General features: G+C 33.8%; 1 protein-coding gene across 1 annotated transcript; it reads left to right on the top strand.

The window, feature by feature from the left end:
- Positions 1–7,454: 7,454 nt before the first annotated feature.
- Positions 7,455–11,758, top strand: LOC116019372 (MOB kinase activator-like 1A). The gene is made up of 7 exons (XM_031259553.1): positions 7,455–7,812; positions 7,950–7,998; positions 8,802–8,910; positions 9,281–9,374; positions 9,818–9,951; positions 10,055–10,218; positions 11,477–11,758. The coding sequence occupies exons 1-7, from the start codon at positions 7,787–7,789 to the stop codon at positions 11,546–11,548; spliced, it is 648 nt and encodes a 215-aa protein (XP_031115413.1). The 5' UTR covers positions 7,455–7,786; the 3' UTR covers positions 11,549–11,758.
- The last annotated feature ends 6,044 nt before the right edge of the window (positions 11,759–17,802 follow it).

Genomic DNA, 17,802 nt, shown 5'->3' with positions numbered 1-17,802 from the left:
TTGTTTGTTAATGTTCATTTACCTTAATAAACGAACATAAATGAACGCTTACTGAACACGAACACGAGTAGTTTTTCGAAAGCTCTGTTCGCTAACACCTCTACAGCTACTACAATGGCTATACTATGGACCAGGGTTAATCTTGTATTTGGACGCTGGACCAAAAATTATGTGTCTGCAGTTGCGTCTAATTGAAGGTACAAAATATGTAACTGTAGACACATATATCTTAAGGTTATTTTGGATATCTTAAAGTTATTTTGGACTAGGGTTTACAATTCGGTAGGCCCTGGTCCATCGTATAATATTAGTAGGATTGTTTGTGTTCTGGTTTTGATTAACTATTCAAATCGAAGCAATAACCTTGTGGTCTAGTGACACCCGGTTGCACCTCCATATGAAAGGGGTGGGTTCGAGTTTCAGTGGAGGCAATACTGACTTTTTATGCTTCAGTAGGTTGGGAAAGTAGTTATGAATAGATACTACATTGTAACAGAGTTAGTACTAAAAAAAAACTATTCAAATCGAAATTTAATTCAACTAATAGATAATAAATTAAACTAAATTAAGTTCGATTTACCAATTGATTCTAGATTTTTAGAAAATTTGATTCTATATAATTATCTTTGTTTGTTTTTTATTTTTATTTTTTTTTATGTATGTAGCAACTACTACTAATGTGATGGAGGCACCAATAGAGAAGTCAAAGGGAAATCACGCCACTCCATTTGAATATGGAACAGGGCATATTTTACCGTCGAAATCAGCAGATCCCGGACTGGTCTATGATGCAAGTCACGAAGACTATCTTCTCTTCATTTGCAACAGCAATTTCAATCTTAAAAATTTCAGTTCTTTCAAGTGCCCAGAAACTACCCCCTCTCCTAGTAACCTTAACTATCCATCATTATCAATAGCCAAGCTCAAAGGATCCATGACAGTTAAAAGAACAGTCACCAATGTTGGAAAAGACAACTCAATGTACAATGTCACAATTTCACCGCCATTAGGGTATGATGTTACTATTTCTCCGATGACCTTAAGATTCAACAACCAGGGAGAAAAGCAAAACTTCCATGTAACCGTTAGAGCTAATGGATTTGAAAACAGAAATGAGTTTACCTTTGGTTGGTACTCGTGGAGTGATGGGGCTCGTGTTGTGCTTAGTCCAATTGCAGTATCATCAGCATAAGGTGGTCCAATATTAATTCAACTTGAGCAACGATATTAGGGTAATGTGAGCAAAGAGTACTTTTCTGGATTATTAACCAAGAATGATCATGAGAAATTGCTTGTTTGATCAATAATTTTATCTACTCGATAAGAGTAAAGACAATTAGAATTGTGTTATATGATTTATCTACATAAGAATAATGCAATTTTCTCATGCTTTATAATTACCTACTTGCATTTGTCCCATTTTGATTTAAGATAATGGCGTGATTATTCATCAACAGGAATGAGCACAGGTGATTGATAGCTGTATTCGAACTCATTTGATATGTCTACTAGCTACTAGTCGATGAAAGTGTAATATAACAGGATTGAGGTTGGGTATTTAGTCAAATATCAAATTGAGTTGGCTACTAAAAAAACAATTCAAGGTGATAATAAACAAATGTATTTGCAAACAAACTTATTTATTATTCATTTATTACATACAACCATAACTTAAACAAATCGAATACAAATAAACTAACACAAACGTTAAAATAAATTATACTTGAATAGATTTCTCAGAATTCAATATATAAACAAATCATATTTACATATATTTTATTGTTATTTGTAACCTGTTAAACCAAACCTAATAAATTTTGTTGTACTTAGTCAGTAGGTTATTTAGCGGGCAAATTATATCATAAGGTAGGTGGACCTAATACAAATTTATTTTTTATATTGTAATTTCATTTTTAATGTACTACAAATTTATTATATTTTGATAAATTTCATTTTAAGTATATTGCTAGTCATAATGAACATTTAGTATGCTAAAAATGAACATATATTAAACGTTTATCTCAAAATCAGTGTTGCAAAAACTCGCGCCCGGCCGCATCGAGGAAAGCCGAAATCGGCCTCCTCCTATCCGCGGTCGGGCACCTAGACGGCTTTTTTTTTTCAAATATAAATATTTTAATAATTTTAAATCTTAAACATTTAAACTATTAATGTTATAATGTATTAACTAATACTCTAAGTCTAATAAGTAATAACTTAATATAATAAGTAATAAATAATAACTAAATTAAACTAATAAGTAATATATAATAATTAATAAATAATAAGTAATAACTACTCCGTATTAACTTATTAAGTATTAACTATTTAACTATTAAGGCATAAAGACTTAAAATATTAAACACTTTACAATAATTATTAACACTTAAAATATTTTTTTAAAATACTTAAAATAAATTAAAGCAACTATAAAAAATAAAAATAAAAATTAAAAAAATCGCACGCCTAGCAATTTTTGCAACCTTGCTCAAAATAGGTTGTTATCAATAGGGGTGAATCAATGAATTTTTCTTGAGTGGAGACAAAGTTCAAATGAATTCAAAAATGTCTATGGCAAAATATCAAAATTTGCACTCGAAGAAAAAAAAATGTGCATTCAGATACAAAAGACAAGCTGACTTATTTACTCAACATTACAATTATGCCACTGCGCATTTTTTAATTAATATTCCATCTGGTCTGTTGATTTGGACTATATCTACGGTCAGCAACTGTGCGCATGTTTTAAATGGAGAAGCATTTGATTTGATCTAATATATATATATATATATATATATATATATATATATATATATAGCGTGATGTTCTTATGAGAGCCACCCTCCCCATGAGTCCAAACAACAAGACGTCTCAAGTGTTGGAGTTGGGGAGTAGTTTTTTTTTTTTTCGATTCACTAGGTTCGCACAATTATGAAGAAGACAGTGCGTGTGCCCATACACGTTCCGGTATGTGCATTTGCCTGTGTGCGCATGTTTAACACCCTGGTGTAATATGCACACACTTGTCCTCATATATATATGCACATAAGCTAGGCCATCACATTCACACTCCGCAATGCGTATATACACAAACTGTCGTGCACAAGTCTTTCTTGTCTAATGCACACGGCGTTCTATTCTAGTGCATCTTCGTTTGAAACAAGTTCCCACCTACATAACACACACATAGCAAAGCCGTTGCACACCGTGTGACCCACCTCTTACGTCATAACATACTCCACACCAACACCGCACACACTATAAATCAACACCATATTTGGTGATTCAAATGACTACCACACCCCGAACCCCACGCCTATCTTCAACTCAAACAAACCACGAAAATGCATATGTAGTTTACAATGAATGCACATAGTGCATCACGCACACGTAGTGTGTGCAACACGTTCCAGGCAAACAGTGTGATGCACACACCTATTCACGACCCATATATGCACATATGCTAGGCCATCACATTCACAACGTTGGTTTTTTACACAACCAACGTCGTTTAACTTTTTTTTTAAAAAATAAAAAGATACGACGTCGGTTGTGTCGTCGTATATTATAATAAAAAAATAAAAAATATATATAATACGACGTCGGTGTTTTAGACAACACCGATGTCGTATTATATTTTTAAAAAATAAAAAATACATATGGCGTTGGTTCGTTTAAATAGCTGACACCCTATGTGATTTTTATTTTTTTAAAAATATTATATGACGTCGGTTATATTAATTTTTTAATTATTAAATTTATTTTACGATTTTCACCTAAAACCTGTGCATCAATTTCACAGTTCACATCAAGTTTTGGAACTTTTGCAACAAATTAACATTCAAAATCTCACAATTGATCAAACTAATAAATTTCTCAATTAACCAAACTAATAAATATACAACTAATTAAACTAATAAATTCTACAATTACTAATAATATTTTGAAACTATAATTATTAACAACAAGTATTTAACATAAATCTCACAATTCATCAAATTAAAGAAGTAATTTATTAAGTCATTCATCAATAAAAAGCTTGCACCATATGTCTCAACAACAAGTATTTAACATAAATCTCACAATTCATCAAATTAAAGAAGTAATTTATTAAGTCATTCATCAATAAAAAGCTTGCACCATATGTCTCTAACTTCATCAATATCTTGTTGATTGTAGGGCAATCTTCCTTATCTCCCCAAATTCTACAAAGTTTAAAAGAGATAAATAATTAATAAGTTACTATTTTAAAAAATATGAAGGAGAGAGATACTTTATTAAATTATTTGCCTTATCCATTTCCTTGTATGCCTCCAACATAAATTTCATTACATAATCAATCCTTATACCGTGGACCATGGTCCACTTCATTACATAATCAATCCTTATACCGTGGACCATGGTCCACAATGCATTGTGGACCATGAGTCATGGCTAATACTGCAGTTGTGTTAAACGGATACTACAGTTGTGTTGAAAGGAAACTGCGGAACAGAGGCCATTTCATCCGTCTGTAAATGCAATTGTGTTGAACTGATACTGCAGTTGTGTTGAACGGATACTGCAGTTGTGTTGAATGGATACTGCAAATGTGTTGAACGGATGAACGACCTCTGTTCCGCGTAACTGCAGTTTCCTTTCAACACAACTGCAGTATCTTTTCAACACAAATGCAGTATCCATTCAACATAACTGCAGTATCAGTCATGACCACGGTCCACAATGCATTGTGGACCATGGTCCACCATATAATTTGCGTTACATAATATCCGCATTCGGTAGTTCCTCTTTGTATGGCACACTACATTTAAAGTAAAAAAAAAATACCTCTTTGTATGGCACACTACATTTAAAGTAAAAAAAAAATATGATTAAGATTTTTTAATAAAAAACAACAACATATATGTACTTACCGAACATGTAATCCATTTTGGTTGACGATTTGGTTTCTTTCCATTTAACATGCTTGTTGTCTTCACACACTTATTAATTAATATAAGACATATTAAACATGCATAAATATTTGACATCACTATATTAATAATAATTATTAATTATATTTATAAATTTACATACGTTTCAATTATCTCTTTAATATCCTCACGTGGCTCGCGACCAATGGAATCAAACCAATAGATTTCATATAATAGGGGACAAATCGCCATCAACATCCAATGCCCAGTACAAATAAGAATTTTGTTAGTTTATAGTAAATATAATATATAATAAAAGTATATTATATATAAGGTATTGTATTTAAAACATATCAAGGCACACTTGAGAACATATGGGGCTAAATAGCAATTTTTCTTCCCATAATGCATGGTGTCATTTATATAGTTATCCTTTCATCTCTAGTCGTCATGCATTTTCGGTTGAATCCAATTTGGATATAAAAAGCCATACATGGATTTTGATGCCAACGTCAGTTTTTTACACACTAACGTTGCCGCAAAACCGTCATTACAACATAAACACATGCAACAAGACTCCAAAACAAACCAATTATTCCAAAAAACGCTCAACAGATAATGAAAAATTCAAACTATCTAAATCAAATAAATACAAAAGATATCAAGATTATTTAAAATTAGCAGTAGAAAACAAAACATACCAGTCTCCATAGTTCTACGTCCTACGCCAATGGCAACTAGCTCCAATTGCGATCTTCTCCAGTTGCAATATCCTCCCAATCGCGATCACTACTCTCCGCGCGATCTTCTCGCCGGTGAGAATTGCCAAGACAATCGACTTATATACATGCACATAACACATCAACTACAATTACCATAAAGCCTATGCTTACCTTACGCGAATTAAACTTCCTAAATGCTTCACCATCCACCGTCAGATCACTTAAATCCAACAGCAAGTGTTGAGCCACACAACCGCACGTACTGTGCAAGCCACATTTGATTTTTATTCTACATATATATATATATATATATATATATATATATATATATATATATATATATGAATAGAATTGTATTGGATTAAGTGAGACATTTATTGAGATGAAGGAGATTCAAAGCAATATTGCTACTTCATTATGTGATGCTAGATCATGATTATGCTAATAGTTTGATTTCGAAATGTTAAATTTTAATATGTAAACAAACCTATTTAAATTTTATGAAGATGTCATTTTTAGTCTTTTTACATTTATTAGCTTATCAAAAAGTTAATTTTACCAAACACTTTTAAGCATAATCAACTAGCTTAACAACTCTTCAATTTTTAGTTTTTAACTTTTTAGCTAGATTTGCCAAACATAGTCAATATTTACCAATGGTTTATGTTTCTAGTTTCTTTTCACATTTATTCTGATTTCCATATATAAGCAATACTTTTTTACAAAAGAAAAAAATAAATGAAATAAAGAGTAAAAATGTCTATTTAACATAAAAAAGAGAAAATCATCACTTTTAAAATAACTAATAAAAAAAATCGTCACTTTTAAAATAATTAATAAGTTACGGGGTTAGATGAAAATTTTATGGAAAAAAAAAAGAGTTAATACCACAAATGGTCCTCTAACTATTGGGCTAGTACTCCTTTTAGTCATCGACTTTCAATTCGACCACAAATGGTTCACTGTCTTTCATTTTTGACCATAAATAGTCCTCTGTTAAAATTTCTGTTAAATAGATGTTAAATATAGGGGTAATATCGTCAAATTGATTAATATTATTATGATTACTTCTTTTTTGAGAATTATATGACAACATAATTAATTTCAAACATTAATAAACATTAAGTTAATAAATATAAAAAAAAATGGACGTGACAAATTACGTAAATGAACAAATTAAATAAAAATCAATGATTAGTGTTCGCAATTTGTACTTGATTAATTATATTAATTCAACGGTGGCGGCCTTCAGTTATGTCCCAAACAAAATATTTGATCGATTAATGAAGAGTGAAAACTATTAACCGGCCATGTATGAACAACCATGAAAATGATGGAATTGAAGCAAGGTTTTTGAAAAAAAAATTCTTCAATTTTAATTTGTTGGTTAAATTAAAAACAGATAACTCTAATATTAAATATTCATTTTGTACGCATAATTACGAGAATAAGGTGTGTTGTCTTTTTATTTAGGAGTATTTATATTTGTTAATTGTTTCAATTATGCTTGTTGGTGAAAAGTTCTAAACATTTTTATTTTATGACCATTATATATATCAATTTGACGATAATACTCCTAGATTTAACACCTATTTAACAAAAATTTTAATGAAGGGCTATTTGTGGTCAAAAATGAAAGTCAAATGACCATTTGTGGTCGAATTGAAAGTCGAGGACTAAAAGGAGTACTACCCAATAGTCAGAGAGGACCATTTGTGTGGTATTAACTCAAAAAAAAAATGACATATAAGTATATAATCAAGGAGAAAATGCTCCATTTTCCTTTGAGGCAAATAAAAATGGTAAAAATTTAAATAGGCAGCGGCGTGGAGTGGGAGATGAGGGGAAGCCAGGTTGGCTGAGCGATGGCAGAGCAAGAAGACGGCCTGGCTCTTAGCTTGCTGCTCTTTCTTTCTTTGGCTTATTCTTCTTCTATTTACAACTTTTATATACAAAATACATACAGAGTCGTCTCTGTTGCTGTGATGTTGTCCTGCTTCAACTCTCCTTTGCCTTGCCAGTCTGTCATCTCTCCCCCATTCTCTCCAACCACCCACCCACCACCTTCAAACGCAAATATATGAACACCCTTTCCTTCTGCAACATATACGCATATGTGTACAAGCTCGAGAAACCCTTTGATCCTCAATCATGAGTCTTCTTGGCCTTGCAAGCAGGTATTAATGTGAATACCAATTTGTTAGGTTATTCAATTGAGTTTATATAGCAAAGTTATCACACGGGTTCTTTGGTTGCATACTTTTACGGCTGTATTTTCCATAAAGATTTGATTTTGTTGTGTGGGTGATTCCAGAAACCAGAAGACATTTCATCCTAAGAAGAGTGTTCCACCAGGAAACAAGGTTCGGTAATTGGTGTCTATGAAACAAAAAAGAATCTTTGTGTTGAAACACTAGTGTTCTTGGCTTTACTGCACTCCTTGGATAGATTCCCTTTTCTCTTTTTGTTTGCCTATAATCTGTTTGAATGTTTGCCCATGTGGTGAGTTCTTTATGTTTAGTTTCATTAATCCCTTGATGAAGTGGGAAATTAAGTATTTAATCTATAATATCAATAGAGTTAGTAGTATTCAAAAAAAAATCTATAATATCAATAGTCTAATTAAATAAACATTAAAGTTAATACTCAATTTAGTCTCTAACTATAGTGGTTTTTCTGGATTTAATTCTAAAAGTCTCTTTGTGCTTAATTGGGTCATGAACTTGATGATTTTACATAATTGAGTCCTCGGTTGGGATAGTTTGGTAATTTCTCAACTATTAATACCCGATTTAATCCTCTACTATAGTGGTTTTATTAAATTTAGTCCTCAACTATAGTGCCCAATTTTAGTTTTCAATTATAGTAGTTTTTCTTGATTTAGTCCTTTATTTTGACCGCCGATGGGCGATGGCTCAATTAGGTAAAATCATAAAAGTTTACGACCTAACTAATTATGCACAAAAAGATTTTTGGGACTAAATTAAGAAAAACCACTATATTTTTTTGGGTATTAAAGAAAAACCACTATATAGTCGAGGACTAAATTGGGTATTAACTCGTAAACTTTACTAAACATGCACTTTTCATGGCTACTAAACCAAATACTTAGTATTTAACTTCATGTTTTTTCCGTTAATTTGTTTATGTTTTACTACAAATTCAGGGTGAACTACTCCAGAAACATATTGATGCCACCTTGGGGAGTGGCAATTTGAGGGAAGCAGTGCTGCTGCCACCAGGGGAAGATCTTAATGAGTGGTTGGCTGTAAATAGTAAGATAATCCTACTCTAATTAATTAAAGGCTTTATGAATGCTATCTGAGTACTCATACTATGTCTCTTTAATTTCCATTCGTATTCATAGCAACTGTTTAACCTTCAATATCTCTGTTCCCTTTATATAGCTGTCATATAAAAGTGAATATGCTGGATTAACTCCATGAATTTTCTTTAAGTCTGCTTGGATTTAAATGTTGGGTGAAAAAAGAAAAGACAGCGTAAAGGACAAAGTCTAATATAGATGATTTTTTTTTTAAGGAAAAAAGAAAAAGCAATGGTTTCTTAATCCACTTAGTTTTCACTTGCCAATATACACTGTTGTGCCATGGACTGAAGTTTTTTTAACTTTTGCCTTTTCTACAGCTGTTGACTTCTTTAACCAGGTGAATATATTGTATGGCACTCTCACTGAGTTTTGCACCCCATCAAGTTGTCCAATGATGACTGCAGGACCAAAGTATGCTTCTCAATCAATTCCTTTACTAAGTACCAAATTATAAGTTTTCATTTGTAAAAGCTCGTCTTTTGGCATAAACCGATTCATATCTAGTTCATTAATTGACCATCAATGCATCTGAATCTAAGAATAATCAACTGTTAGTTTTGGATGACGAGGGAAACCCCACAACCCTTTCGGGTCTAAGTTAATCCCGCCTTGTGACCCTAACCGGCAAAGGATCACAAGGAAGTAAACCAGCTTAGGTTACTCATAGTTGTCCGACTCAAACCAAGGCGGCAAGGATTTGAACTCGTGACCTTGCGGTTACAAGCGTGGATCTCTTGCCATCTTGGTTGAGTTATCCCTCAACTGTTAGTTTTTATTTTAGGAATGGATGCATATATGAAATTTTAGATGAGATATACTTTCACTTTTTCTATAACTAATTCAGCTTTTGGTAGGTATGAGTACCGTTGGGCAGATGGAGTGAGTATAAAGAAACCCATAAAAGTTTCTGCTCCAAAATATGTTGATTATTTGATGGATTGGATTGAAAAACAGCTGGATGATGAATCAATATTTCCCCAAAAGTTAGGTAGGTACAAGCTGCAATCACAATCTGTCTGTCTGTAATGCAACTTATGCTTTTTGGTGAGTTTTTTTTATATTAGAATAGATTGTTGGTGTGATACATACAGGTGCTCCATTTCCACCAAACTTTCGGGATGTTGTGAAGACGATAGTTAAGAGACTGTTCCGCGTGTATGCTCATATCTACCACTCGCATTTCCAGAAGATCATTGGTTTGAAGGAAGAAGCTCATCTTAATACTTGCTTCAAACATTTTGTTCTCTTCTCATGGGTGAGTTGAAATCCCATTTCCTTTTATGCTGTCAAGTCTGCAGTTTCTTCACTTTCTTGTCATAAAAAGACTGAAGCTTTGGATGCCACCATGTTAAAATCTAGGGAAAAAATGCAATTTGAGTCCCTTAGTTATTTCTTGTTAACAGTTTTAATCCCTAACTTTTTTTTGTTGCAATTACACCCTTAACACTTAAAAAAGTTGCATTTTTAACCCCAGAAACAACAAAATTATAAACTTTTTAAAAATTTTACTTGGGGTGTGTTTGGAAAGTAGGAAAATGACTTCTGGAAAATGTTTTCTGGAAAATGACCAAAATCGATTCATTTCCCGTGTTTGGATGTATTCTGGAAAACTGTCTTTGTATGTTTGGCTCGTTTTCTGGAAAATAGGTAGAATTGTATAATTATATATTTTTATTATTTTATTTAAAATATTAAAATTATTATAATAAGGTATAATATTTTTTAAGTAATAAAATTAAAAAAAAAAAAAAAAAAAAAAAAAAACAACCCTCCCCCCCTCTAGTTCTCTCCGGGAACCAGAGACTGCTCTGGTTTCCGGCGCCGAAAGCCAGAGCAGCAGGGCCGCCGGAAACCATAGCCTGTGACCACTTAGGCGTATCATTTTCCATTGGCGGAAAATGACTTTCGCCAATTTTGGGCGGAAGTCATTTTCTGCCATTTTGGCTTCATTTTCCCTAGTCAACGGAAATCATTTTCCGTTGACTGGGTTTTCCAAGTGTTGCCAAACAAGAGAAACCCGGAAAATGATTTCCAGAAATCATTTTCCGGGTTTCCAAACATACCCTTAGTACATTGATTTTTTTAAATTTTTTTTTATAATATTATCAGTTTTGGTATTTTATCTGCAAAATAAAGGATTGACAACCTTCTTCCCTAAAGTTTTCCTTTTCAATTGTGTCACATTATTCATATTTTTCCTATACGACCAGCTAAATCATGTTGCTTATTTTATAAATAAAATATCAAAACTAAACAAGATTATAATTAATGAAGAAACATTAAAAAGTATTAAAATACACATATACTAAGTAATTTTAATATACTTTAATAGTTTTGCTACTCCGGGGGTTAAAACTGTAACTGTTTTGAAGAGTTAGGGGTGTATATTTACACTAAAAAATTGAATAGAATCAATTAGTTAGTCTTAACTCATTAACTTATAAACACATGTTTCTCTATTACTTTTTAACGTGAGACTCTTAAATAACCTTTTGGATTTTCATATGATGCAGGAATTCCACTTGATTGACAAGAATGGACTTGCACCTCTGTACGAGATTGTTGAATCCATTTTGCAGTTGTAGGGTAGGATCCTGCTAATTTTCATTCCATTCATTTTTATAATTCTTTGATTAGCTTCTCTGTAAATAGAATGATCTGAAATTCATGCTTTGGCATGAGACTGGAGTTTTCCTTGTTCATGCTTTCTAGATTTTTCTTGTTCTTATTAAAAGGGCAACCATGTTTAACCTTCTATAGGCTATAGAAGATCTGCTCTTGCCACATTATATTAACTTCATGCCTTCATAAATTCATATCTACTCAGAATGATAAGCAAATAAGGTGTATCCAACTCTTGAATTAGCTATTTAAAAAAACAAAACAAAAACAAAAACAAAAAATTTAGATGATCTCAGTTTTGTTGGACTAATCTTAAGCCCACAACACCCCACTCTTACAGCTACTGGGGGAGGTAAATCACGAGTCGTGCAATTAGTTCGCTGGTTAGAATCTAGTTTTCATGTGCGCACAAAGGATTCAATCTATTTCCCATACATATTTCTAGTTGGATTTGAGTATTCATATTGCCGCCTCTTGTCATTACCTTTATCCTTTAAGTTGGTGACGAACCAATTACACTAAGTTCTAGGAGTTTGAATTAGCTATTAAGTTTACACTAAACGGAACTCTTGTTAAATGTTATTTAAAAAAAAAAAAAAAGGGAAAAAAAAAAGAAACCCAAAACAAAAAAAAATAATAAGAGTGACGGCCACTCTCAATCGCCCAGCCGGGCGTGTGCTCACACGCGCCCGTTGGGTGGGCGGTGAGACGCAATTGTGCCACACGCGCCCGTTGGGTGGGCGGTGAGACGCAATTGTGTCTCACTGTTCTCTTTTTTTTTTTTTTTTTTTTTTTTTNATTTTGGCATAATCTCCAATTTTGCAGGAGTTTATTTTTCCAAATAACCCAGTACCACATTAGTTTAAACCAACCCTTTTATTTTTACACTATTTCAATAACTTCTCATGATCCTCTAGTATAGATGCTCTAAGTTGTTATCGTTCATCCTTTTCACAGCTCGAATACAATCTTTGCCCATAAGCTATTAAGACGGTTGTTATGCCATGGACTGAGATCCACCTTGTACGGTAGACCTGTGTCCATATTCACAATTTTAAAATTTGGTGTTCACAATTTCATAACACTATATTCTACAGTATAACACAATTTTTGAATCTATATAACAAAATTGTAAATATAGAGTTCTAAAATTGTGAACATAGAGTACTAAAGTTGTGAACATAGTCTATTTTGGACCCGGATCCATAACATAATTTGCCCTATAAAAACAAAAATTAAAATAGATTTTTTTGGACAACTAGGTCATTAGACTACCTTACGAGGCAGAGCCCAAGGAGAGACAATAAGGACAGTTGCAATTTATTCCAACTATTTTATTTTAATTAATTATTTTTAATTTTGTCATAAATATTTTTATCGCTTTTTAAAATTTTTTAATTTTTCACTTCCAGTTACAATATTTATGGCATTGCCCCTTGTTCTCTTTGTCCTAGATCTGGAACAATAGTAGTTTTTTGTCCCATATTTGGGACAAAGTCTTTGTCCTACCACGGTTTTAATTTAATTTAATTTTTTTTTCAAATTTATGTTTAAGATTGTCAAGCTCATCTTATATGTCATATTAAATCATCACCACCTTTGAAAATAATGCATATGAAAGTCTAAATACAGTCAAATTAGTCATGTTGAATATGTAACAATTAAACTCAATTGCACCGACATGAATAGCTCAGTTGGTCATATGAGTGAAGTTTGAGAATAATGATCCAGATTGAATCGTTGCAATAAGCAAAGGTGTTTAGGAGTGTCGGGGCCCTTTAAGATTGGGAATTCAACTTTTTGGGAACAACAATTAAACTCAATTGCATTTCTTTATCAATTTAATAACAATTTTTCATCTTCATAATTCTCATATACTTATACCGATATGGCCTATTTACCGGAAGTTATTGTTAAACGGTATACATATTATCTAAATGAAATCTCTATTTTTTATTTGATTTTTAGATATTGGTTAACTAGATAGGTTATTAATTATTATATCCCGATATACAATATTAAAATTTCATATATACTAGATGTGAAAGTAAGAAGTATATTTTTTTTGAGTTCTACTGACTCGGTTACAATGTAGTATCTGTTCATAGCTACTTTCTCAACCTACTGAAGCACAAAGTAAGAAGTATATCCACTCAAATTGAGAATATCAAAGAATATTTTAAATATCATATTTAAAAAAGCTTCAAATTTAAATTTACGTTATTTTTATAATAGTATAGTTCTAAAAAATGGATTTAACAAAGTAGTGTTGGTAAACATATTTTTGAAACAAAAAATCGAAAGCAAGAATGAAAATTGAAAAACCAAAAATAAAAAATAAAAATTGAAGGCCCCCAAATGTTTATATAAATTAAATCAAGAACATGATTGCTAGATCTATTTACTCTAAGGAGAGAAAGATTAACGGATTTACCCAAGTGACATACCGAACACAAATGACTATACCAAACTGAACTAGACCTGTCATTAAAATCCAAGCATGCGGATGACCAAGACAACCATGCCAAACTTAAGAAAAAAGCTTTGGAAGATAGAAGAGCAACCAGATCGGAACCAAAAAGCGAGAAGAATTTTTTTTGTAACGTGGTCCTTCACAAAAAAAGAAAGTTGGGTGAAATTTAGAAAACACATTATTATCAATAACAAATCGACCAAGGGACAGAATTCTTAAACCTAGGGACATGAAGCACATTCCCAAAGAAAAAGAACAATAGTCATACTTCAATCTCTTATGGGCTATTGGGAAGAAAAAACAATAGCCATAGAGATTGAAGTATGACAAACGTTAAAATTCTCAAACACAGAGCGTGTAGGACCCAAGATACCCCTCAGAACCGAACAGAGGTGCCAAGTGAGTATCCGGGAACCACGAATCCGAGAAGAGAGCAGCTACCGCATATGTAGCACATAGGAGAAAAACCACAACCACCACCACGGCTGGGAGACACATGACTACCACCACAATGGGCAACCATCGCCATCAGACCAGAATCAGGTGCAAAGAAGTCCTCAACACAAAGGAACTTAGAGCTGACTGATGGAATAAGGAACACTTACCAAAATCAAATCAGAAGAGAAGAAGCAGCAGTGAAGCAACACACAAGTTTATAAAGCCTGAAGGGCTCTCTTGTAAATACACAAACATGAGCAGTTATAACCGTTTCTTGGTTTTCATCCTTGTATATAAGCTGTTCAGTTGTAACTTTCAGTTGTAACTTTTCAGACTTTACATCACACCAATTTTGACTTCAATCAACACACTTCTTTCACTTTCATTGGTATGAACTGAGCATTTCATCATGGTATCAGAGCTTCATCGAAGCTATGCCGCAGCGGTAATGGCGGAGGACGATGAAGAATATTCAGCTGGACAGCCAGCAGCAGGTCTCTCAAATCAGAATTCGAATCCTGTCCAACGTTCTGATGAGTTCGATGATCCACTCTATCTGCACATTACTAAGAATCCGAACCTCATCCTTGTCTCACCACCTCTGACGGAAATCAATTATGCATCCTGGAGTAGAGCAATGAGAGTAGCCCTAGAGGTCAAGAACAAATTCGGATTCGTGGATGGAAGCATTGCGAGGCCAATAGAGACTGATCCTAGGTTCGCAGTTTGGAGAAGGTGCAACAACATTGTCTGCTCATGGATATTCAAGTCACTTAGCCCTACAATCGCAGAAGGAGTTCTCTATTTTGAAATCGCAGCAGAGATATGGAATGTTCTCAGGAAAAGGTATTCCCAAATCGATCCTCATAGAATTGCAGAATTACAAAATGAAATTTATAGATGTTCACAAGGAAATATGACCGTCAATGAATATTTTACTAAGAGCAATGCTCTGTGGGTTCAATTGAATGCTATGAGACCAATTCCTGCTTGTGAGTGTGTGCCTAAGTGTTCTTGTACCCTAGTCAGTAAGATTCAAAAGGAAAAAGAGGAGGATCAGATCATTAGGTTCTTGGAGGGGTTAAATGAAGAATATGAGAACATCAAGTCAGGGATTCTGGTTATGGAGCCCATTCCAATCATGGAAAAGGTATTGAACATGACTCTGAAAATGGAGAGAAAGCTCAAGAACTCAATTAACATCAAATGTAGTGATTTGGTTCAGACTAATGCTGTGCAAAACTATACAGATGAGCAATCTGTAGTTGCAGCAGCATCAACTCCATATAACAGGAAGAATTCTAATACCAACTCAGGAAGGAATGTTCCCAAATGCACATTCTGTGGAAAGCAAGGTCATACTGTAGAGAAATGCTACAAGAAGCATGGATTTCCTCCTGGTTGGGTGGCAGGTTACAAATCCAAAGGAAGGCAGAATCAGGAGGTACATCAAGGTTCCAATACTTATGCTTCTGTCAACCAGATTGGTGATATGCTCTCTGCTGAGCAACTCCAAAGGCTCATGTCACTGCTGAATAACCAGAACCCAGGGAATCAGGCCTCAACTAGTGCAGCTGTGGCAGTCACTAGCACTGGTCTCAGACCTGAATTCAAGAACCCCACAGATACTGAACATAAGGAAGGCAGGTCTATTCCTAAACTCTATGCTAATGCTGCACTAAATTCTCCTAGTATTTGGATTCTAGACTCAGGGGCAACAGATCATATTGTGTGTTCCTTAGAGTACTTTGATAACTATGTTGCTGTTCATGGAATATTGGTTAAACTTCCTAATGGGGATACAGTTGAGGTCACTCATGTAGGACAAGTCAAATTACACATGGATATCACACTCAAGAATGTTCTGTTTATACCATCTTTCACTTTCAATATTATATCTGCTAGCAAACTGACAGGGCAATCCAATTCTGAAATCATTATGAAGGCTGACTCTTGTACCCTTCAGGGGCACTTTGGGATAATGGATGGTTTTGCTAGTGAGAAAGATGGACTGTACCTGATCTCCAGACCTCCCACCAGGAAGAGGACATGTTCTTTTAGTTCTAATCCAAGTTCTGCTTGTAATGGTTTCTCCACAGAACTATGGCACAGTAGATTAGGACATTATCCTGTGAATAAGATGAAAATGTTGAAAGGAATAAAGCTTGTTTTGCCTCATAAATATAGTCCTGATTTTGTTTGTGATACTTGCCATTTTGCTAAACAAAGAAGGTCAAATTTCCCTACTAGCACAACTAGAGTAGAGAAATGTTTTGATTTGATCCATATGGATGTGTGGGGTCCTTTTGCTGTGGCATCTCTGAAAGGGGAACATTACTTTCTGACAATTGTGGATGAACATAGTAAATTCACATGGTTACATCTAATGAAACACAAATCAGAAGTGAGAAGCATATTCCAAAACTTTTATAACTATGTGGAAACTCAGTTCACAGCCAAGATTAAAGTGGTTAGAACAGATAATGGGGGTGAATTCATGCTCAGTAATCTATTCAATGAAAAGGGGATCATACACCAAAAGTCTTGTGCCTACACACCCCAACAAAATGGAGTGGCAGAAAGGAAGCATCAGCACATTCTAAACATTGCTAGGGCCTTAAAATTCCAATCTGGAGTGAGTGACAGATAAATTCTGGGGACATTGCGTTTTACATGCCTCTTTTTTGATTAACAGATTGCCCACTGAGGTTCTTGATGGAAACAGTTCCTATCAAATACTATTTGGAAGGGATGTGGACTATAATCAGCTAAGGTCTTTTAGATGTTTGTGTTTTGCTGAAACCATTGCACAAGGAAGAAACAAGATGCAGTCAAGGGCTAGAAAATGTATCTTCCTAGGCTTTCCAACTGCTGTAAAAGGGTACATACTCTATGACTTAATTGACAAGGTTATATTTGTATCAAGGGATGTTCATTTTTATGAAGAAGTGTTTCCCCTCAAAATCAAGAAGGAAATTTCAGAGTCTAGTCATATCACTGCTCCACTAGAAAGTTTTAATCCCCCTTTACCATTAATTCCCATTGAGACAGAAGTTGAATTGTGGGAACCAGCAGGACATCAGTTCAATCATCAGAGTCAGAATCATAACCCTCAAGGTGATGACACAATCAGAATGGATGATCAGTTGCCAAATCCCCTTACTGAACAGCCAACTCTTAGCCCCAATGCTCACTCACCATCTGAGGGTAGTCCACCAGAAATTCATACTGAGCAATCCCAACCTGAAAATCATCTGCCAATTGATCACATTGATCAGCTACAACCTAGGAGGTCCACAAGAACAA

Source organism: Ipomoea triloba, chromosome 5 (assembly GCF_003576645.1).
Source record: "Ipomoea triloba cultivar NCNSP0323 chromosome 5, ASM357664v1".
Taxonomy (NCBI): domain Eukaryota; kingdom Viridiplantae; phylum Streptophyta; class Magnoliopsida; order Solanales; family Convolvulaceae; genus Ipomoea; species Ipomoea triloba.
Note: the sequence above shows the minus strand (reverse complement) of the source record. Positions and strands in the feature narration are given on the sequence as shown.